The sequence below is a fragment of the Typopeltis vanoorti genome, chromosome 2 (assembly GCF_054136105.1).
Source record: "Typopeltis vanoorti isolate ZY-2024b chromosome 2, IOZ_Tvanoo_1.0, whole genome shotgun sequence".
Lineage (NCBI taxonomy): Eukaryota > Metazoa > Arthropoda > Arachnida > Uropygi > Thelyphonidae > Typopeltis > Typopeltis vanoorti.
This window is the reverse complement of record NC_143550.1, coordinates 121,877,536-121,901,102: the sequence shown is the minus strand read 5'-3', so window position 1 is coordinate 121,901,102 and position 23,567 is coordinate 121,877,536. Positions and strand designations below refer to the sequence as shown.

Below are 23,567 nucleotides of genomic sequence, written 5' to 3'. Positions count from 1 at the left end.
ATATGGTTACTTATCCTAATTCATGGAATCAATCTCATATCCATCCTATTCCTAAAGAGGGTGATAGAAGTCAACCATCAAGCTACTGACCAATTGCTGTTGCTTCAGTCTTATCCAAAATAATGGAGAAAGTCATCAGTAGTCAACTCCTCCGCTACTTAGAGACCCACCAATTAAACAACAACCACCAGTACGTATTCTGCCATTCAAGATCCACAGTTGCCTCTTAACTTACATCACCCATCACTGAACATATGCCATGGAAAGGTTTGCAGAAACTTGTGCTGTCACCCTTAACATTTCCAGAGCCTTCGACCTTATTTGGCATCGTGCCCTGCTTAACAAATTGCCATCCTTTGGTATCTCTGCCACCCTCTGTAATTGGGTAGCCAGCTTTTTCTCAGGTCATTCTCTGCGAGCTTCGCCATCAATGCTGGAGTGTCTTAAGGCTCTGTAGGCTATCACCTATTCTCTTTCTCCTGCTCATAAATGACCTACTCACAACCACCACTAATCCTATTCACAGTTTTGCAGACAATAGTACTCTCCACTCATCCTACTCATTCAACAAACCATGCAGTACTCTGACATCTCAGGCCACAAGATCATCTACAATCAATGCCTTAAGCATTGATCTTCATACTATCCTTCAGTGGGATGAGAACAACCTTGTCATGTTCAATGCCACCAAAACACAGTCTTGCTTTTTCTCTCACAAAAGAGACCTCAGCTCACTTACCCTTATCCTCAGTAATACATAAATCACAAAACAAGATCAGATCTCTCTGCTCACACTAACATTTACCTCTAGTCTTCTTGGCATAAACTCATCACATCAATAGTTTCCTCAGCATCCAAGAAACTAGGTATTCTCTTTTATTCAAAAGGCTATTTACTCCTAACCATATACAAATCCCAAATCTGTCCATGCTTCGAATACGATTAACATGTTTGGGAGTGGTGCATTTAAAACTTTCCTTAAAATCTTTGATGCTGTCCAGAGGCAGGTAATTAGTCTCTTTGATGATCCTTCTCTTACAGATTAACCTACAGATTTCTCTTACATTCACTTACAGGTTCATTCTATCTCACAGATGCAGTGTTTCAGCACTTATTCTACAGACTTCCGTGGTCACTGCTCCAGTGAATTGGCAACTATCATTCCTTCACTTTCTGTTAATACAAGAGCAGCAGCTACCCAGCATTCCTTTACTGTTCAACTGCAAAAACACTGAACCCATTTTTTCTCTTCTTCTTTTATTCTGTTCACCTCTATCTTCTTGAAACAGCTTTCCTCATGAAGTATTCCCAAACAATTATAACTTGCAGCTCTTCAAAAAAAAAAAAAAACCATCAATTAATTTCTATTTAAGTCCTCATCTGCGCCCCCACAGAGCACTGATGTGATTGTAGGTTCCTTTACCTCTCATGTTATGGGATCAATATACAGTCAGGTCTCTTTTTATGCGGCAGATACGTTCCACAGAAAACTACATATAAAAAATTCACAAAAAAGGTCTAAACTTATGTTGAAAAATCAGGGATACATTCCATAATTTTCTAAAACTGAAGCAATGAATTAAAATGAACCTAAAATCGCATTAAAAAAGTTTATGAAAATTCAGGAAAATAAAAATGCCTAAGGTGGTTTTAAAGCCTTATTCATTTAATTTTATTGAAAAGTAAAATTTTTTTTTTTTTTAACATTTTGTCATCAGAATTATCAAGCGATGATAATTCTGATGACCAATTATACAATATTCGGCAACGTTTGCGAACTGGTGCAAAATCACTTTCATCACCAGAAGAGATAGTCAACGCATCAGATCTGTGTGGTAAAGGCAATGGTTCTTCACAAAGAGAATTAGCTTCACCCTCGTTCTGTGCTGATTTTTTTCTTCTGACAATGTAACCAGTGATTAAACTTTGCGATGATGATTTCACTAATTTTTTATACAGCTTGCGATATCCAGACATACAGTTCTTCAGCTCATGTTGGAATTTAAAGGCTTGTTCAGAATTTGTGTCATTAACAAGAAAATGATTTTCCAATTTATTGCCTCTCAATTTGCAGTGAGAGGAACAGGTTTTTCTTCCGCTTCACTATCGTTTTCTGGATCTTCGATGATATCTAAATTTAATCGATATCCAATAATATCATCGTCACTTAAGGCATTATTCACAAGCAATTAGTCTACATCGTTCTGGCTAAATGTATCAAAACCATCTTCACCAATTTCATGTGCCAATGTAATGATTTCATCTGATAATGTAGATGTTTGCATGGTTACACTGTTTGCAATATATCCAGGCCAAGCTGCTTTCCAGCAAGCATTTAAAATTTGTGGTCTTATTTCAGCGATAGCAGATGCAACATGATTTAAACAGTCCAAAATAGAAAATTTTTTCCAAACGTCAGTTACTGTTAATGATTCATTTTCTAGTTTATCCAATATAAATTGAAAAGTGTGCTTAACGTAATATTTTTTAAAAGTAGCAATTATGCCTTGATCTTGATCTGCACATTTGGATGTTCTAAATGCGGATGACTTGGTGCATTGTCAACAATTAATAAAACTTTAAAATCAAGAACGTTTTGCTTCATGTATGTTTTTCCACTTCTAGTACAAAGCAATTATTGAACCATTCAGTAAATACAGCAGTTGTTACCCAGGCCTTTGTATTAGCCATCCAATGTACAGGCAGCTGTTTTAGATCTTTGACTTTTAGAGCACGTGGTCTTAGAAATCAATTTACTAGGAGGGGTTTCAACATTCGATCTCCTGATGCATTGCTACAAAGTAACAACGTTACTCGATCTTTGCTTCTTTAAACCCAATTGCTTTTTCCTCAGCCTTTGCAATGTAAGTTCGACTAGGCATTTTCTTCCAAAACAATCCTGTTTCGTCAGCATTAAAAACACTTGATTGGGACAATATCCACCATCTTCAATAATTTTGGCTAACTTCTCTTGAAAATTTTTGGCTGCTTCATCTGCTGCTGCAATCTCGCCTGTAATCTTCATGTTATGAAGTGCATTCCTTTTTAAAACCCCGGTTTACCATTCTTTGCTAGCCCAAAATTCTTTATCAGCCTGGGAAGCGATATTAGACGGCTCTAATTGCTTCATCTGTTCATGAAAATCCAAAGAGCTTTTTGTTTAATTAAATAACCACTCATAGGAATTCTTCTTTGAGTTAATTCTTCAATCCAAATTACGAGCGCTCATTCCGTGTTTTCTAATAAAGCATCTCTTGAGTACGATGATAATTTGGCACTTAGTTTTGTGCCAGAAATGACAGATTTTCTTATTGCGACTTCATTCTTTTTAATTGCTCTTATAGTAGATTTGCCTAAATTAAAATGTTTACCAATCACCGTATAGATCCCTCTCCTTTTGTTAAGTGATTTAAAATTGCAATTTTCATTTCCAAAGAAATTGCTTTTCTTTGGTGCTTTTTTTTTCTCTATTTGGCCAAATTTAATTAATTATTAATTATTAATTAACGATTAATTATTAATTATTAATCAATGATTAATGATTAATTATTATTTATTAATTAATAATTAATGATTGATTATTAATTAATAATAAAAAATCAGCCAAATTCATTAATAATTAATTAACAATTAATTATTAATGAATACATTACAAAATAACCAATGCTCCATGAAAATTTCAGGATTTGTGAAGTGTTTCCGTTGTAGGAAAAGTTTGGGAAACGCTGGATTACCCTATTATCAGAATGGATTCTCCTTCTGTTGACATGTGCAGAAGTGTCAAAAGGTCTCGTATTTGTGGATGTGAACCGCATAACTTCAAATCCGCATAAAAAGAGACCTGAGTGTATATTTAAAAAAAATTAGTGTTTGGATAATTAAAGTCAACCACAATGAATAATCACTTAGTACCCATTAGATTTATTTGTCAATGGATTCCATTGTCACTAGCAGTTGATCCACTAAATCTGTGGTAACACCCCACCATGTATTTGTTCTTGTTAGACTCCATCTCATGCCAGATGACTTCAAATTCACTGCCAAAAGGAAACTTTTACTAGTATTGCAATCAAAGCTTTCTACCCTAACTGGACTCAGGTCATAGCATCACACCTATCATGTCTATCCTTCCTAGAAATACTGTATCCTTTACACTCAATACCAGTTAGTACATCTGCCTCAAGAGCTAGGAATTTCTAATGCTAATAATTTGAGCCCACAACATATTCACCAAGCAGCAAACTTTGTTCCTTATACTAATGGCATTTGTACAGACATAATAAGTTACCTCCATGCTTTTTTGTATTCTCTTCTCAGTAGCCTGCATGACCTAGTTAAACAACTTTCAAATTTCTGATCATAATTAATGCTTCACTTAGACAGACATCCTTACACATATTTAATAAAGCTGAAGCTGATGAGCACACAATCATCTTTTCATCATAATCACCGCTATTATTGATCATATTTGTATCCTCAATATAGTTGCATAGATCAGTCACTCTTACACACAGATTCTCACCATGACTCTCTTCACAATCTAGTTTCCCTGACTCTGTGTGTTAGGTCTTATAGTAGTAAATAATTTCTTCAGACTTCTGATACTCAACACATTCAAAAGGCTTCCTTCAGACTCACTTCACACAATGCCAAAACTTGCAACCATTCTTTCTACATTTAAAAAAAAAATTTTTTTAAATTTAATGTTGAGCTCATACACAAGAGTTTGGTAGATCAACCTATAGTACGTTAGTACCGTGAATGGGTTACGCATGGTTTACACATCAAATCATTTGCTATTGTGGCCCTTCTTAACTCTGTTATCATATCTAGGTAATATAATAACTATTTTCACTTTCTCACTCTTCATTCTTGCTTCTTCCAGTAGTCCTTTCACAGCACCTCTCTCATGCTGTATTTATCACCAGATAAATCATTTGTTCCTACAAGAACTACCATCTCTTCTTTTTTACTCTTCAATTACATTCATTAAATTTTTTATTTTAGCATTCGGAAAACTTGAAGTAGTAATATAGTCATCAATTGCCATATTAATATTAACATGCCATATCAATATCCTTCTTTTACCCAACTGATTATTATCATTATGCAGTGTCATACTTGATTAATTTCTTTTTTTTCTCCCCTCTTTCTTCTCTTTTTGCTGCCTACCATTCATGTTCTTCCAATGCCTGTCTAATTGCTTTTCAGCATTTTTGCAGTTCTCTCATTGTTCATCTAACAATCTGCTTTAGTCCAGATATTTCCAAAGTTAGTTCATAATTGATATCCTCGATACTCTCCAAATAGGCATGACTATGTTTGTTAGGGCAAGCCACTTTGTTAACAATTTCACTAGCATTCCTCTTTGTTACTGCTTTATTGTTTTTGTGAAATTCTGATGCCATTTTATAGTATTACTTTAATATTCCAATGCAACATCAGGAAATACATCAGATACTATAAATTCACGAAAATCTACAGTAATATTACTATAAAACCTGATTCTTCTAAGAAAATAAAACAATACACATCACTGATTTTACAGGAGCATTAAGTTAAATACACCAGCCATTCGCTATGTAAGCCTTGAACTAGACTCCATATTTTCCCTTCAGAAGAAATATGGAAATATTTTCTTCTGGAGGAAAATATTCTTGCAGGTTTGATGTTAATGTTCTTCATCTGTTCAGTGATAACTGTCACTACCAACTCGGTTACATCTTTTAAAATTTCTCCAGGTCATAATACCCTTAGAGGGAGGACTAATGCAGATTTAAAACAATCCAATTTTTTAAGGATAATGTGTAATAATTATTTGAAAGACTGTTAAAGGAAACTAGCAGTGACAGAACTATGGTAGAAAGAGGAATGCAATCAGGAGTAGAGGTGGTATATCAGAAAACTTAAAATTTGGAAAGGCAGCTGTATTAGATGATGTTTAACCAGAAATTCTGAAGTATTTACAGTGGCTATGTTGCATAATTCAGCTCAAAGGGTTTGAATTCTGGATTTTTGGAGTAGCATTCTCATAGTATCCATCTATAAAAAGGAAAATACAACTGAATGTGTATTACAGAGAAATTTTGCTACTGAGCATTCATGGTAAGATACTTGTGAAAAGACTAAGAAAAATTTGAAAGCTTGAAATTTTCTTATCATGGCATTTTTGGGTTTAATGTGTGTGTGCAAATTTAAATTACTTGTTTTAATTCTAAGTGATTTTCATTAATTTTCAGTGATCTGTTAAGATTGATAGCAGTTATTTGTGTGGAATTTCCCCCACATACAGTTTCTATTTTCAGATTATATACCATTTGTTTCCTTGATTTTTGTATTGTCCTTGTAATTATTTCTTCTTATATATAGGTCTCCATGAGTTTGATTCCTTAAAAAATCCAGAAGTAAATGACTTCAGATGGAAAATGCGTATCTTTTGTGAAGAAATAGCTTGTGAGCGAGAAAAGATGTCGTGGCGAGAGAAAGTACTATATCAGTATCCTGTTAGAGTTGATGATAGCAAGGAATTACCCCAGTTTCTTTTGAACAGGTTGAATGATGGAAAACTTGTTGTACTAGTGAGATTGGAGAACACCAAATCAGAGGTGCAATATGCTGTTTTGCAGAGTAGTTATGATTAAAATTTAGTTTATTTATTTTCATAATATATATGCTAAAAATTCCCACTGATGTTATGATATTATGTTAGAACAGTAGTTCTCAACCAAAAGTTGTAGCCATTGGAGGGAATTATGTATTGCCTTCATCTCAGTGATATGAGAAAATCTTCATGCTCTTAGATTAATGCTAATTCTTAAAAAGTTTCTTTTTACACAGAAACAATTGTTTTATACAATTTTTACACAATTATTGGTATATAGATCTAATCTGACATGCATTCTTTAACTCCCTATGTTGAATGAAATTATTGCCAAATGAAAAAGTTTTTTATTGAATTGTTAGGTAAAGTTCTAAGGTTAGAAGTATGTAATAAAATTTTTGATTTAAATTACAGAAATACATAAAATACAATAAAAGGAAACCATCTGGAGAAATATAGACATCTGTGTTCTTCCAGACATTTGGAGGAACACAGAAACTTTGTCATTTACCTGCACTATAGCTGTTCTAGAGTAGCAGACCATGCCATGGATATGGATCTTTAGATTCAATGGAACAAAACTTCCCTTTTATAGAAGCAGATATAAATCAGAGAGACCGTTTCTAGAATCTGCCACAACATTACAACGTTTGCCAAATCTTTACATATTCAGCTGCTTCTTCCTGCCAAAAATCTGAGAGCCCATCGTCGTGAGACCTTCAGCAAGATTCCATCACCACACTCACAGTGGGTGCCAGTTAGGATTGAATAATTTCAAAGTGAAAGGATTCTCTCATTCAGTCTGTGTTTCCCTTCCTGCTAGTGTGCCTGTGCATGTGCTTGGTGTATTTCTTTTTGTCCATGAAGATGCTTTGATAGGCAAAGCAAAATATTGGTGTTATAATTTATTAGCTAAATAAGTTTAATTAGTATTTATTATTTCTAAATATGTGTTTTATCTGCTAAATGCAACACAAATGATACTCAGTTTCCAAGCATCCATACCAGATTAGTTCATTCAGTGGGTTTGGAGCTAAATAGTATATGGGTGTTGACCACAGCTGCTTGTTTGTACATGATTAGGGAGAAGTGGAGGAAGGTAGTGGCTAGCTGAGAAGAGTGGCATTAATGGAAATACCTATAGAAAAAAACGATACAAAACATTTATAAGAAAGCAATTGGGATACCAGTGAGGGGGTCATCTATTTAGCAAATAGCTCTCTGGATACAGCCAGTCATTGAGGAAGATTTTGGGCACCATTTCAGATGTGAGAACATTATTCTAAGGTTGAATAGATTTGGGATTTATAATGTGTTAGCAGCTAAGTGAAAGAGAAATATTGTTTAGAACAAAAAAGAATATTAACCTTTTGGACCTCAAAGAGGCTATGATGTGATGTGATGTGTTTATACCAGGATAGTCTAAGTGTGAAAGTCAGCCAAAAAAAGAAAATTAATCTTGTTTGGTGAGAAGAATGTTATCAAAAAGTGATGGAAGTTAAGGTCTTTTTTCTGGGAAATAAGGTAGAACTGCCTTTTACTATCATTAAAGCCATTACACATACATTACATAGAAGATTTGAAGTTAACTGAGTAATACAAAGTTTTGTGAATGACAAAGAGAAATGGCTCTCATCAGCAAAACTACGAATGGGATTAGATGTTAGTGAGAAAAGATCGTTGATGTATCGGAGAAAGAGTAAGTGAAAACATATAGCCTTGGGGTACTCTGGTATTGATGGAAAAATTAGACAAGAAGGAACCATCCTCCACAGCAAGCAGTGAATAACTAGAGAGGAAGCTGGCAATCCATTTTCAAAATGTATGGTGGACACCATAAGATGGCAGCCTGGAAGAAAGGCCACGATGCCAGACCTGATATCACAATATTCTCTAAATATCAAGAGATTTTTTCAAATTGTACCATGGCCTGTGTCCAAAGGTTGTGAGGTTGATAAGGTCCACTGTAGAACAAGAATGGCAGAATTCATATTGGTGATCACTAATTAACTGATGGTCTCCAGATTAGTGAAGAAGCTGGTTGTTGATGACCTCATCACTTTATTAAGGTGAGGGCAGTGGGGCAATAGTTTAATGGTTGCTATCTCTCATATTTTTTTTTCTGGAACAGGCTTGATAAAAGCTGCTTCCATTCTGTTGGCTAAATGTTAGATGAGTAGAGCATGTAAAGGTGACATGGGATGGGTGTTAGTTCTGGGGGTACAAGCTCTTAGCACAACTGAAGGGATACCATCTAGGTCAGAGGACTTATTAGTATCATTGTGATTGAGTATTTTTTTGATGTCCATCTATTGAAAGAGCAGAGGAGCATTTCTGCTAGTTCACAAATGAGTCGTCCTCATTTGTGAACTAGCAGAAAGAGATTTGCTTTAGTTGTCTAAACAAGAGCTGGAGGATAAGATGGATGTTTTCTACCTTATCTTTAGGAGAAATTGCTATTGTTCCATCAGAATGAGAGTGAGAGAAGTGGAAAACATAGGCAAGGGACCAGAAAGCACAACTGCCATTTTGAGCAGGAGGAAGACAGTGCATTTGGCTCTTATAAAGTCTGCTTTATATTTTTGGATTTTAAAATTTTTTACTAGCAGTAATTTAAGCTATGTGAGAGGCTGGAGTCTTTAGCCTTTAGCCATTGAATGTATGCTACATCTTTAATTTAGACTATTTTGAGATATTTGTTGGAAAACCAGGGCTTGGATATGGGTTGGGAGTTTTGAATGGAATAGGGAATGAAGGTCACTCCAGCTAATTAAGTGCTTAAATCAAGAGTGTGAAAGTAATGGAAAAGAGGCATAATCTTGAAGATCATCTTAATCTACACCATTGTAGTGCTGTGTGATCCAGGCTGAGATTGGCTAGAAGAAGGACAGTCTGGGAAAACAGAAACATATACAAGGTTATGGTTAGAGTTGCCAAGAGGTGCACTAATGTCAGTAGTATATTTGGAGGGAGCTTGTTAAGAAGAGGTCTAGGAGAATGATAAAAATTATTTAGAATTCCAGTAGGTAGGTAGATTAACAAGTTGTAGTAGATCACTTGTAACAGCAGATAATTCGGTTTCTCTTCCAGCTTAGTCTAGAGAGAAAATGGGAGCCCCATTCAGAATTAGACATTGAAATCTACAAGAAGTTTATCTCACTGGCTGGTTGATTAGACGGTTTGGAACTTTCAGAGAAAGATAATCAAAAAGATTAGTGTAGTCATCAGAATTAGAAGAGCAGCAAACGAAAGCAACAAAATGAGGCATGTTGATTATACCTTATTTCGTTGCTTTCATGAGATCTGATAACCTTTGGCATGGGATATCAAACTTGACAAAAGCACATATTCCTACATCCTCTTCTTTTTGGAAAGCATCATACATGATATTCTATAGTAAGTTTGGGTAAGCTGTCATAGAGGGCTATTTGAAGTTCTGTGATGAAAAACAGATTGGGTGTATAGAGCAATAAGTGGTGGTATCCATCATTGATACTGGTATTAAGCCTCTGGATATTGGTAAAGTCTATGTGTAAATATTTTAATTTGGAGTTTTGTTGTATTGTGGGATTTTTTTTAAATATATTATTATTTTTTAAAATATTTTTTTATTCTTTTATATATTATTGTTATTTTTTAAAATATTTTTTGTTGTATTATTGAAATTGAAAAGAATTTGTTGGTTTTTGTGGGGGATTTTTTTAACTTGTTTAACACTATAATTTTTTATACTCCCTTTCATGTTATTGGGTATTGGGAAAAAGGAAAAACTTAGAGTAGGTATATGCAGTAGTGGCAAAGGACTTCTGATTCAGGCATGGCCTTGACAGTGCTCCCATGCAAGCTGCTATAATTGTACTTCCTCCAGACACAACTTGATCAGGAAGTCTTCTGAAGTGTTACTAAGAGGTTTGAGCTACAGCTTGTGGAATCTGTGTACCTTGAATTGGAGGAGATGCTAGCTTCATAGAAGCTAGCATCTCCTCCAATTGAAGTATGGAGAGCATGCAAAGCAGTGCCTCCACCCTCATCACATGTAAAAAGAAAAATGAGGGGATAGAAAGCAGAGTTTCTGCTCTAGAGACAAAACATGGCAGTAGCCACTTCACATCCCCAATGACCAGAGAATGAAAGTATCTACTACCTAGAGATCTAGGAATGAGATTTGGAATAATTGTAAATAGCACACATACTGATGAAAATCATGTTTAAACTACAGTTTTCAGTAAATGATTTGAGCAAGAATAATTGGGAGTTATTCCTGTCTTTTTTAAGTCCTTATGAGCTACTGTTTCTATTATCAGAATCTGTCTATTTATAGTTTCTACTGGAAAACAGTTCAACTTCTGGATAACATACCATTCACAATGCTGCAGACATTTTGGCCACTATACAATGGATATCTTGTCTATTCTATTCCTGATATCAAGTGGTATTTGGACAATTGAGACCCAGGTTGATGAATTGCATGAAATGGACAAATTGTGTTTGACCTCCGTGATTCCTTTACTCACCGTTGTTGGCTTTACTTATGAAACCATCTGCAAAGTACATGTGAAATGTCATTCAAGTAGCTGAGATGACAACATGTTTGACATTCTTCAGCATACCAGAAATTCTTTAAGCAACAGAATGAAGTTATGCACTGACTAGAATGGTGAACAATTTGCTCATCTTTTGTAAATTATTTGTAACTGACCAGATTCTGTTCTTCTTATATCTAATAAACTAGTGATCCATAATTGCATTATTTGTCTATTTTCTTTCCTCATGCTTTGCATTGTCATATCTTGCTAACAAACTGGTTGTAATCATATATGAAAATTTCCATTTACCAGTAGATGTAGGACACAATGTTTATATTTAAGGTATATAGGAATCATTGTGTGTGTGCACACAGCCATACACACTTGTTTACCTTTTACTTATTACCTGTTAGCACCCACTGAATTGAATGCATTATTAAATATATTCAGAACACTAGTTTTGGTCATATACTAAACTGAATGTGATGTAATGGAACCATGGAATTCTTTTACTATGTGGCAAGCAAGGGGAAGAAATTATGGAAGGGTAAACTGGTGGATAGTTATAGCACTATTGTGACCACAGTAAGGAATGTAGTGGAATTATTAAATGAGCAATATCAGGAGTCATTGAACTTTTCTTAGAAAGGCAGGCCAATTAGTAAATATTGTAGGCTTTGCAGGCTAAGAAGTAAAATTGTGGGTATCAGTACTTATACAGTTTTTTATTTATTTTTATTTTTTTATTTATTAACAAAATGCAGATTATAATTGTGTACAACCAAATTTTGGGGAAATTAGTGAGACGTATGAAATTCTTTTTTTATGGCATCATTATACCTAACTGTGGTTCAACTTTTGTGTTCCATTAATAATGGAACATTAAATCTATAAATAAGGGCAGCTTCATTCAAGTTAAATAAGCTCTGCTCTATCTGTTATGGTCATTTTACTTTATGTGGTTTAATTAAAAGCACTCAAACTGCCAGGTATGTAAACTCAGAGACTTAGATTGGCACTTATACTGTAGCATATACTTTGTTGTACTATATATGTAATCAACTCACATTATTGTTTATTTTTGTCATTAATTTTTGTTTTTCTTCTATACTTTTAGGCCAGCTATAAATTTTCTGTTGGTTATACTTCAACAGCTGGAGAGTTGCTTCAAATTATATTAAGTAAAAAAGCATATTCAGCTGGTTTAGATGAAAGCTGCATCGATAATTACGTACTTAAAGTTTGTGGTAGAGAAGAATATTTGTTAGGTTCCTATCTTTTTGGTCAGTATACAGTAAGTATTTTTGAAAATTACATGGAATAGATAATAATATAATGGGTCAAGACCAGATATTCTTGGATCCTACTCTAGAGACGAAACATTGAATGTCAAGCCATTTCAGGCCTCCAGTATGGAAGGTAGTTGGACTCTCAATATGACAGCATTCATCTGCCACCCCAAGACATTCACGATACTTGTACCATAGTAAAATTTGAACCCTTATTCTATAGATTCATAATAATGTTTTATAACATAAACAACCAGAAACAAATATATAATTATCATCATCATCATCATCATCAAATTCCTGCTATGTACCCTCAAGGGGTGTACAGGATATGATAGTACTACATGAAAAATTTACATCATTATTAATTTCCTATCTACAATTTTCCTCCAAATCAGTCTGTTACTTGTCAAGACTCCAACATTATCAGATCTTATATTTCTATCGTCTAAGGCACTTTGTACCGTATCAATCCACCTATATCTTGGTCTTCCTCTGGGTCGTTTTGCTGCCAACCTGGCAGAGAACACTTGTTTTGCTAATCTTTCCTTGCCCATTCTGTTTAAGTGACCATACCACCTGAGATTAGCTCTGCTAACGCATTCCTGGATGCTGACAATGTCAAGTTCTTTCCTAATATCCTCGTTTTTAATATGATATTGCCATTGATGCCATCTGTTCATGCCTAAAATCTTTCTCAGGACTCTCATATCTGTGGTCTCTAGTCTTTGGTCAAGTGTTTTACTTCTGACCCAGCTCTCAGATCCATAAGTTAAAACTGGTTTGAACACTGTCTTGTATACAGCTAATTTAGTGTTCCGACTAATTTCTCTCTTATTCCATATGAATTTATTCAATTGACTTCCCACCATACCAGCTTTGCTGATTCTGTTGTCTATTTCTATATTTAATTTACCATCTTCAGTAAAAATCGTGCCTAAATAGCTGAAATGTTTTACTTCTTCCACAGGTTCTCCATTCACAACACAGTTGACATTTTCAATGATTCTGCCTATTTTCATTGTCTTTGTCTTTTTATTGCTGACCTTCATACCATATCTATTACAACAGCTATTCAATTTAGTCAGAGAATCTTGCAGACTTGTAGCGGATTTATTTAGAAGTATAACATCATCCGCATAAAGCAAAGAGCTGACATTAACATCTCCAATTTTGATATCATGTTTAATACCACTTTCCTTCATAAAGTGATCCATATAGATAATGAATAACAGAGGGGATAATGTACATTCTTGTCTCACACCAGATTTAACATTAAACCATCTTCCTGTACTTCCTTCAATTCTAACTGCTGACTTACAACTCAAATAAAGACTAAGTATTGCTTGATATAATGCCCCATTGACACCATATAACTGCAGCGTATTGAATAGCTTCTCTCTTGTCACCTTGTCATATGCCTTTTCCAAATCGACAACTTAAATACAGATCTCTGTTATATTCCCATGCTTTCTCGACTATTTGCCGTAAAGTGAAGATCTGATCCTGACAGCCTCCATTTGGCCTGAATCCAGCTTATTCTTCACCAAGCTTTTCTTCCACAATTCTTCTCAACCGTTTCTCAAGTATACTTGCATAGATCTTGCCAGGAACACTCAATAGGGAAATACCTCTGTAATTCTCACATGCAGTTTTATTTCCCTTTTTATATATGGGTACCATGAGAGCTCTACTCCAATCATCGGGAATTCGTCCCTCTGTCCAGGCCTTCTGAACTATGCAGTGGAGCCACTGTAAGACTCTTATACCACCATACTTCAGCATTTCTGGTCGAATATCATCTACTCCTGCTGCCTTTCCACATTTCAAGCCTTTATGGCTTTTTCTACTTCAAGTATGGATATGTATTCCTGACTGCATGCCTGGTCAGTGTTTTTTAGCACTGTGCTGTCATCACTGCTTGTTTCATTTAGCAGTTTTTCAAAGTAATTACTCCATACTTCAAGGATATCTTTTTCTCCTGTTTTCATGTCACCTTTATCATCTCTAACTCCTTAACAACCAGTTGGTGGATATGATACCTCTCTAATTCTTTGGCTAGTTCTGTTTCTTTTCAGTTGATACTGCTTACACTGATAATGACTCCATTTACATTTTCCACTCTTATGAACCTGATACTTGCTCTGACAAATGACTGAAAGAATTCTTGCTGGAATGAATATCTTCATTCCATATTTGGCATACACAAATTACTTGTGACAAAACGTCCATCTTCACAATCAGCTTAAATTATGACTTAAAACAGTTCCAATAACACCAACAATATGCCAAATGCAGAAAACTTGACCATAGCTGATACAGCAGTTGTGTTTTATGGTACCTTACCATACCTGTTTGGCACAACTGGTCTTCCATTATTCTCTCTCTCTCTCTCTCTCTCTCTCTCTCTCTCACACACACACACACACACACACGTTCAGATAGTACTATTATAATCACTAATAGATAAAACTGCCCTTCTCTACCACTCTTCTCCTCCAAAACTTGCATATATGGTGAAGGAAAATATATTTCTACTACACCAAGAACAACTCACTCCCTACCTTCTGGTTGTTTGCCAGAAATGTATCAGAAGAATTGCATATAGCTTGTATATTAACAATTTGCTGATTCTTGAAAGTTTATTTTGTACTTGGTTAGACTATAATAAATTTAGTTTAATCCTTTATCCAAATGTAAGCAAACAAAGTTTTCACCTGAAAATATATTCAGGACTGAGGTAAGGTGGCGCAACACCAGCCAACTCCGAGCAAAGGTGGACCAAGCTCTCATCACTCCTTGTCTCATCTCCCATAATGCAAAGCACATCTCCTTATCGACATGTATACTGCTATGCATTAAGGGAAGGGCCACTACCCAGACCAGTTTCGACCTTTATTGAGGTCTCGTCAGTGGGAGGCAGACCCAAACGTGGAGATGCTAAGGCAGACGTAATAGGAGAGGTCATATTTACTTATACGAGTTGCCAACAGGTGTATCACCTTATTACTGAATTACTCTGGATTTAGAGAAAGATGTTGGAAGTTTATTTTGCACTTGGTTAGACTATAATAACTTTAGTTTAATCCTTTATCCAAGTGTAAGCAAACAAAGTTTGCCTGAAAATATCTTAAGGACTGAGGTAAGGGGGTGCAACACCAGGGAACTCCGAGCAAAGATGGACCAAGCTCTCATCACTCCTTGTCTCAGTAAAATCCAGAGTAATTCAATAATAAGGTCGTACACCTGTTTGCAACTCATATAGGTTAATATGACCTCTCCTATTACTTCTGCCTTAGTATCTCCACGTTTGTGTCTGCCTCCCACCGATGAGACCTCAATAAAGGTTCAAACCGGTTGGAAGCTTGGGTGATGAATGGCACTGCTGTGTAACCCATGAAGTTTTGACTGAGGTTTGGCTGTTGCTGTCACCCAGGGCCTGCATGGTGGGGTAATGAATGGCAATGCTGTAGCATGTGAAGTTAACTGAGGCACAGCTGTTGCTGTTACCCTTCCAGATGAGCAAATGATTGTTTCTGACTTTCTGATCCTGTGGGTCGCTCATTATTGGGTGATCCGTGGGATTTTACGAGTTTTTGGAATGGTATCTCCGCACTTAAACAAAGGGAAACCGGTCTGGGTAGTGGCTCTTCCCTTAATGCATAGCAGTATACATGTTTGCAAGGAGATGTGCTTTGTATTATGGGAGATACTGAGACAAGGAGTGATGAGAGCTTGGTCCACCTTTGCTCGGAGTTGCCTGGTGTTGCACCACCTTACCTCAGTCCTGTAGATATTTTCAGGTGCAAACTTTGTTTGCTTACACTTGGATAAAGGATTAAACTAAATTTATTATATTGCTGATTCTTATTCTTTCCTTGAATTGTACTTGAACCATCAGAATTAACCAACATATATTATCCAGCCATCAAACTATCATCCCATTGCCTTCACCTCAGTTCTTTCAAAAATAAAGGATGAAGGTCCCGAGTCCCAAAGCAATTTTTCCTCTCCCAGACATACAGGAGGACAATGTGCTGATCCAGAAATATCTATCCCATTAATTTATTTTTTTTATGTATGGTCTGATGCAGACCTACTTCTGTGAGAAATGATAGCCACTGAAATGATATCAGTGACAACCTCCTGTCAGTTGACATTGATCATCATCATTGATATTGTTGGGTTTTCATCTAAGTCCAGCATCTCTTGTTAATGTCATTGAGCATTCACAACCAGTACAGAAGAGATTTTATCATATTTTGCATGGGAAGAAGGTGATGCTAGTGCATTCTTCTGTCAACAAGAAATAATACTTAACAATTCCTAATTCATTACCTAATAAAAGTATGCCATTTGTTACCATTACTCAAAGAAAGCTATAAATTAACAGGTGTTTTTTTGCATGGCCACTGTGAGACCCCCATTGCTGAGAATGTAAAAAAAAATATCCATAAATTCAAAAACTATTTTAACATTTATGATATATATTTACATAAATATATATGGTGTATATTTATGATAATTTATACATATTCATGCCTTTGTTTGATTACTATTTCCACTATTATGAACCTGATACCCATCTGACTAGTCAGCTAGTATATCAACCTTTCCCCAATAACATTAGACCCTAGGAACTCCAAAATCTTAGATGGCAGTGAACTCACAGGTCAAAATAGTCATCATATCATCAACTAGTTTTTTTTTTATTATTTATTATTTTTTTATGAATGCAATGTAACATTGCCCATCATTCTATGAATAATGCTTAATAGAATACTTACATTCTATTAGGCTTAATAGCTAAGCCTTATAGAATATTTATAATTAGTCTACTGTTTTTATTGATTGTTGTGATTTCCTGATAATCATCCACTTAATATTATAAGGGTGTGCCCTTCTTCATCTTACTAACAAGTGGCCACATCAAAATTTTCTCTCTTGCTTAATGTAATTTTTGTCTTTTCATAAACAGGAATGTTGAAGAGAGGGAATTCTGAAATTCTATGTCAAAATAATAACAATCATAAAACCCAGCTCACTCCACTTCATTAATGTTTAATTTATCTTATAGTAATATGAAGAAATTGAAAGAGCAGCTATGAAACTTCCTCTATTTGAGGGTACAACAGTAAAGCAGTTCTATAGGTTGGCAAATTGATCAAATATGGAACTGAATGTGATAGTAAGGTGTCAGGAAGCTTCCTAACTGACTGGTGAATAACCCTGCTGCTGCTTATTCTGCCATATTATTCCTAAAAGAAGTTTGAATATCTGGAGGGCAAGGAGGATATTGCTCCAGCCCAAGCATGACCCCAAGGGTCATGCTTGGGCTGGAGCAATTCCTATCTGGGAGTTATGTCTGCAAGTCCTTTATTCTTACTGCGTGACTTTACTATATAACTTTCTAATAACACCAACTATGAAAGACACTATAATAATGATAGTGATGCTGCAGCTATAAAAGGACTGCTCAAAACAACATCCTCCAAGCCTCTTGAAGTAACAAAAATAACTTCAACTTTTTAAGTAACAAAAACGAAACTTTCCCTTGGATATGTAGCTTTTTTGCCTAAAATCCATAAATGTAATAATTGTCTCCAACCCTTTAGGGGATGCCATTGATATTCTCCCTACTACTTGTTAGCAAAACAATTAGTAAAATCACTTATTCCCCTTACTGGCCATATCTTTTCTTACATAAGAAATAGAAATTCTATCCATTTTAAGTCTACTATTGAAAATTAATATCATAATCATCACTTATTGACAATTATCTTCCAAGTTAGTGTGTTATCTTTCAAGACTCAAACATTGTTGATCTTATATCTCAGTCTTCTGAGACACTTCTAACTATATCAATTCACCTACATCTTGGTGAATTCCTTAGGGTTTTTTTTTTTTTTTTTTTTCCAGCCTTACATCTGTTTTGCTAACCTTTCCTCTCCACTTCTGTTTAAGTGACCATGCCATCTGAGATTAGCTCTGCTCATGCATTACTAAATACTAGAATTTGTCAGGTTTCTTCCTAATAGCTTCTGGCATTGATGCTATCTATTCACTCCCCTATTTTTTCTCAGCACTCATACCTCTGGTCTCCAGTCTTTGATCATTCTGCATTATTTCTAACCTAGCTCTCAGATCCATAAGTTAAAATTAGTTTGAAAACTGTCTTTGTATACTACACTGTCTTTGATGCTTTTGTCTAATTTCTTATTCCATATATGTATTCAGCTGACTCCCAACCATACTTGTTTTTCTTATTCCTTTGTTTATTTTCATATGTATTTTACCATTTGAAGTAAAAACTGTGCCGAAATAGTTGAAAGATTTTACTTGTTCTGTAGGTTCTTCATTCAGAATGAAGAACAACAGAGGATTTACTAACCTATGTCACCCATCTCTGGACAAACCCCATAGAAAGGTTGGGTGAATCTCTGGTGGTTGCTCTTTATATCTCCAAGGATTTTGACAGAGTTTGGTATAAAGGTCTATTAAGTAAATTTCTGTCATTTAGTCTTCCCCTGACTTCTTCAATTGATAGCCAGCTTTCTGACTGAATGCACATTTTTGAAATGGTGAATGTCTTATCTTCTAACTATACAATTAATGCTGAGGTCCCACAAGGCTCTGTTCTTTTGTCCATCCTCTTCCTTCTATATATCAATGATCTAATCCAGTTCACAGTTTTGTTAATACCGTACTTCTTTTTGTTTGACAAACCTTGCAAAGCAAATATCACCACAACTGTAGAACTTTAAACCTCTACTACCTTAAATTCTAATATTCAAAACATTCATCAATGAGATTTGGACAACTTTGTCGATTTCATTGCTAATAAAACACATCTGTACAGTATTTCCCATAACAAAAAAAAAACCCTTTTCTTCTGCTCTTACCCTTGAGTAAGTACCCAAATCTCTCTCTCTCTCTTCAAGATGAGATTTATCTTCTTGGAATAACTCTTCTTCTCATTGATAAGCTTATACATTGGTAACACATGATTATTAAATTATTTCAGGAAATTACAACATAAACTCTGACCACATTCAAATTATTTTTTTCACAAATTATTTAATATTTGTAGAATTTTTGGCTACATTTCCTAGCCATTGTCAATCCAGTTGAAAAGAGATAAGCACAATAAAAATTAAACTCAAGTCCTACACAAAAGTTATTTTCTTCTTGAAAGTTTGGGACTTCTCATTCCCGTGTTTCTTAAAATTGTATAATTATTTAAATTTATTTCTTTGAATTCTAACAGTTGTAGATGGAGTTATCCTCTTGCAGTTGAAGCAATATTGTCACTTGCTTGCAGTTTAAGTGCTTTTCTTGTTGTAAACACAATATGAACTTTTGTAACTGCATTATTCTCTTTTTACTGTATTGACATTGGCTAGGATATCTAGCCAAAAATTCTACTAATATTAAACATTTTTTAGCTAATATATATGTTATTTCATTACTCTCTAATTTTATTATCATTATGTCATTTGCTTAATTTTGAATATTTAGATCTATTGATCAGTTAATTATCTCTTAGCAACTGTATAAATTCCACTTGCATCTTGCCATGCCCCCTTTCCTTCTTCCCATCTATGTTCCCATTGTGGAAATCTTCTCTAATAAAAAATAAAGTAAAAAAAAAAAATTAAATTAAATATAAACAATTTAATCCCTAGTAGCATGGAGCTGAAAAGAAGAGACTGTTTCCAAAGCAGTTGAATAAAAATTATTAGAATGCTGTAAAATCAATATAAAAAATGAGAATTGCAAGTTATTACACATTTCGGATATTGCTACAGTTATTTAAATTTAAAAAAAAAAAACATTCTAATAAAGGAAGTATTTTTCACTTTTTTTTAGGCAACTCATGGATCATGTGAAGAAGTTTTCAAAAATAGGGATGTAAGATTTTTAGTATAAACTTTTGCTTTTACACAAATTGCAATGTCAACAGCAAAGTGGTAAGAAACAGTAGTGAACATAATCTCTTTCATTCAGAATATCTTATAATGAAGAAATCATGAAGCAAAACTTGTTCTATACTACATCCTTGAAAAAAAAAAAAAAATAAATAAATAAAGGGCTCAATTAACTATATTCATTTATCAATATACCCATAAATTTATTGTAAACCTATCCAGGATAAATCGCTATACAGGATTTATGCAGTGATATTGAATTACTTAGTATACTTGAAGAAGCCTGTGTAGCCTCAGTGGAAGTGGTTCTTGCATCCCCTGTGCTAGCCACCTGAAGTTAGACTTAAGTTCAAGTCTAGTCACTAACTTTATCTAATCCTCTCTTCAACCAGTTTCTGAGTTATCAATCTCTGGCATGGGCAAATGGTTTTTTTTCTCCTGGGAACTTTTTTTTTTGTCCCATTAGAAAATCAACTGTAAAACCCACATTGTTTCAGACAATAACATATCCGTTATTGTCTGCATTTTTTTTTTTTTTTCCTTCAATTATTAGGTGTAGAATAAATTCCTTTCATCATCCGAGTTCCAACTCTCCCAAGCAGCACAAATATCATGTTTCTCATTGTACATGTTTGTTTTAATAATAGCAGGTTAACTGTGTTTTCAGAATGCAACATTCAAAACAGTCTAGCAGATAAAATAATACCATGGGGCACTATAATCTTATTTAAAATGCATAGCATATATTTGCTCATCTCAGAAAGATTAAATATAAGGTATGCACCCATTTTTGACCACTAATATTCTGATTATTAGTAGTTAAAATATGTGACATGAAATGATGTTTTGGAGATTGGAAACTTGGCCACTTGATCAGGTTGGGTTCGAATCCCACTTGGGCACATATTTTTTGTGAATGGCTTTAGATGGTAGATGAATTTCATTACTCAGTGGGAGAACTGCATCCAACCATTGGAGATAAATGACTGACAAAGTTTCATGTTAGGTCTTAGGAGTAGGGTTTCTGAATTATCTAACTCGGTTCTACTGCAGTACTAATGCATTATAGGTTTACAACATGTTGTGGATGGATTTAACATAAAGAAATAATGATAATGCGAGTGTATCTCATATTACTACTTTGGCATCAGTGCTTATGGTGGTATTAGTAGTTTTCTTGGGAAGAAAATTATCTTCTCATTCAGAATGGAGATAGATGCTTGGAAATAAAAGTAGTACTACCTTATATAAAAAAGTAATTTGCATTTTTAATAACTTAAAATTGATATCCTCTTAATATCAATTTTAATTATAGGCACTTGATCCTAGATATCCAGCTGATATCAATAATTGTTCTTCTTTCAGTATATAAGGCAAATGATTGCTGCTGACAGAATACCAGAACTAGTTCTTATTTCTACATCTAGCATCCACTGTAAGTATGAATATCATTTTATATAGTAAGGCTAAGTTTAAATTGAAACTTAAAATACATAAAAAAAGTTTTTTTTTTTTTTAAATATTTGAAAAAATGTAAAATTTAAAAAAAAAATTGTAATTTCTACTTACATGTAGTGGTGATGCTAGGAGTATGAGACTAATATGAAAAAGTCAAAAGGCAATCATGAATGCTATCATAAATTCATTTCATGTATTCTTGCATAGAACCATACTATAAAATGTTCCAGAGGAATGTAAAAGGAGTACATATCGATACTTGAGATAATAAAAAGCTGTCAAAAAACCTGAAATGTGGAAAGGCAGCTGGAGTAGATGATATTCAAATTCAGAAATGCTTAAGTATGGAGGTATAAAAATTTTGCAGTGGTTACACTGCATAATTCAGAAGAATGAATTCCCAATGATTAGAGTAGAGCTCTCATAGTACCATCTATAAAAAATATAAAAAAAAATGGGGGGGGGAGATAAAGCTGGATGTGAGAATTACAGAGGGATTTCTCTACTAAGTGTTCCAGGTAAGATTTATGCAGGCATACTTGAAAAGAGGTTGAGAAAGATTGTGGAAGAGAAACTTGGAGAAGAACAAACTGGGTTCAAGCCAAATAGAGGTTGTCAAGATCAGATTTTCACTTTAATTAAAATACAATGATATCTCGCTAATCTGAACTAATAAAAACCGTGCTTGTTCGGATTAACAAATTTTCCCCCAAGAGACAACTATAACTAGCGTTTAAGACAAAAATAATGAGATTCTAATGGACATCAATTTAATTCTGTAAATAAATGAAGTATCTGATAGAAAAAAAGGTACTGTACTGTAATGTAAAACAAAAAATAATACAGAAACAAGTTATTTTAGTAAAAAATTTATTTAAGTTAAGGGATATTACATCCCGTATTGTTTCATGCCGAATATAGAAACTATATAAAGTTTGGCGAGTCCAAGCGTAAGCAAATACTTCGATAGTGCAACATCTAACCCATTTGGTAGTGCAACACTGAGTCAACTCATAGTAAGGGTGGAGCAAGCTCCGATCACTATTCTTGGTATTTACCCATAATGTGAAACCCAGCTCCTAGGAGCTGTATTACTGTTCTGCAATATGAGAGAAGGTCACTACCCAGACCAGTTTCAACCTTTATTGAGGTCTCATCGGTGAGTAGGTAGACCTAAATAATACCAAGTTTCTAGCGAACAGAAGTTACATATACCCTACTATAAGAATTGCCAAGAAGTTGTCCTTAAAAATTACTAATTATATGAAGAGCCAATGTGAACCCATTCTCTTTTTGTGTATATTTGTGATTCATGCCGACAGTACAGTATATACTGTACAGTATAAAAAAGCAAACGTGAACACACAATAAATCAAAATAGGCCTCCAGTATAACTGTACAATCGACAGTGTGAAAAAAATACTGTACTGTAATAATAGTTAAAATAATAATTATTAAATAAAAGTAATAGTACTCAAAATAATAATACGTAATAAATAAAACTTATTTTTCTTTCAAACCGCAGTTCGGATTACTGGAGGGTTCGGACTAAAGAGGTTCGGATCAGCGAGATACCACTGTAGTTGAGAAATCATGGGAATATAACAAGGATCTGTACTTAAGTTTTGTAGGTCTGGAAAAGGCATATGACAAGTTGCCCAGAGAAAAGCTTTTTTCAGAACACTACAATTGTGTAGTATTTTGTATTGTATGGGATGAATGGAACATTATACAGAGCAATACGTAGTGTACATTTAAGCTGTTA

At 34.5% G+C, this 23,567-nt stretch overlaps 1 protein-coding gene across 1 annotated transcript in view; it reads left to right on the top strand.

The window, feature by feature from the left end:
* The window catches only part of Pi3K92E (phosphatidylinositol 3-kinase 92E), a 381,915-nt gene that overhangs the window by 104,759 nt on the left and 253,589 nt on the right, over positions 1 to 23,567 (top strand). Inside the window, exons 4-6 of the mRNA XM_090402293.1 lie at positions 6,370 to 6,605; positions 12,245 to 12,421; positions 21,710 to 21,779. Of these exons, the coding sequence (XP_090258419.1) occupies positions 6,370 to 6,605; positions 12,245 to 12,421; positions 21,710 to 21,779 (483 nt within the window). The remainder of the gene's footprint in view (positions 1 to 6,369; positions 6,606 to 12,244; positions 12,422 to 21,709; positions 21,780 to 23,567) is intronic.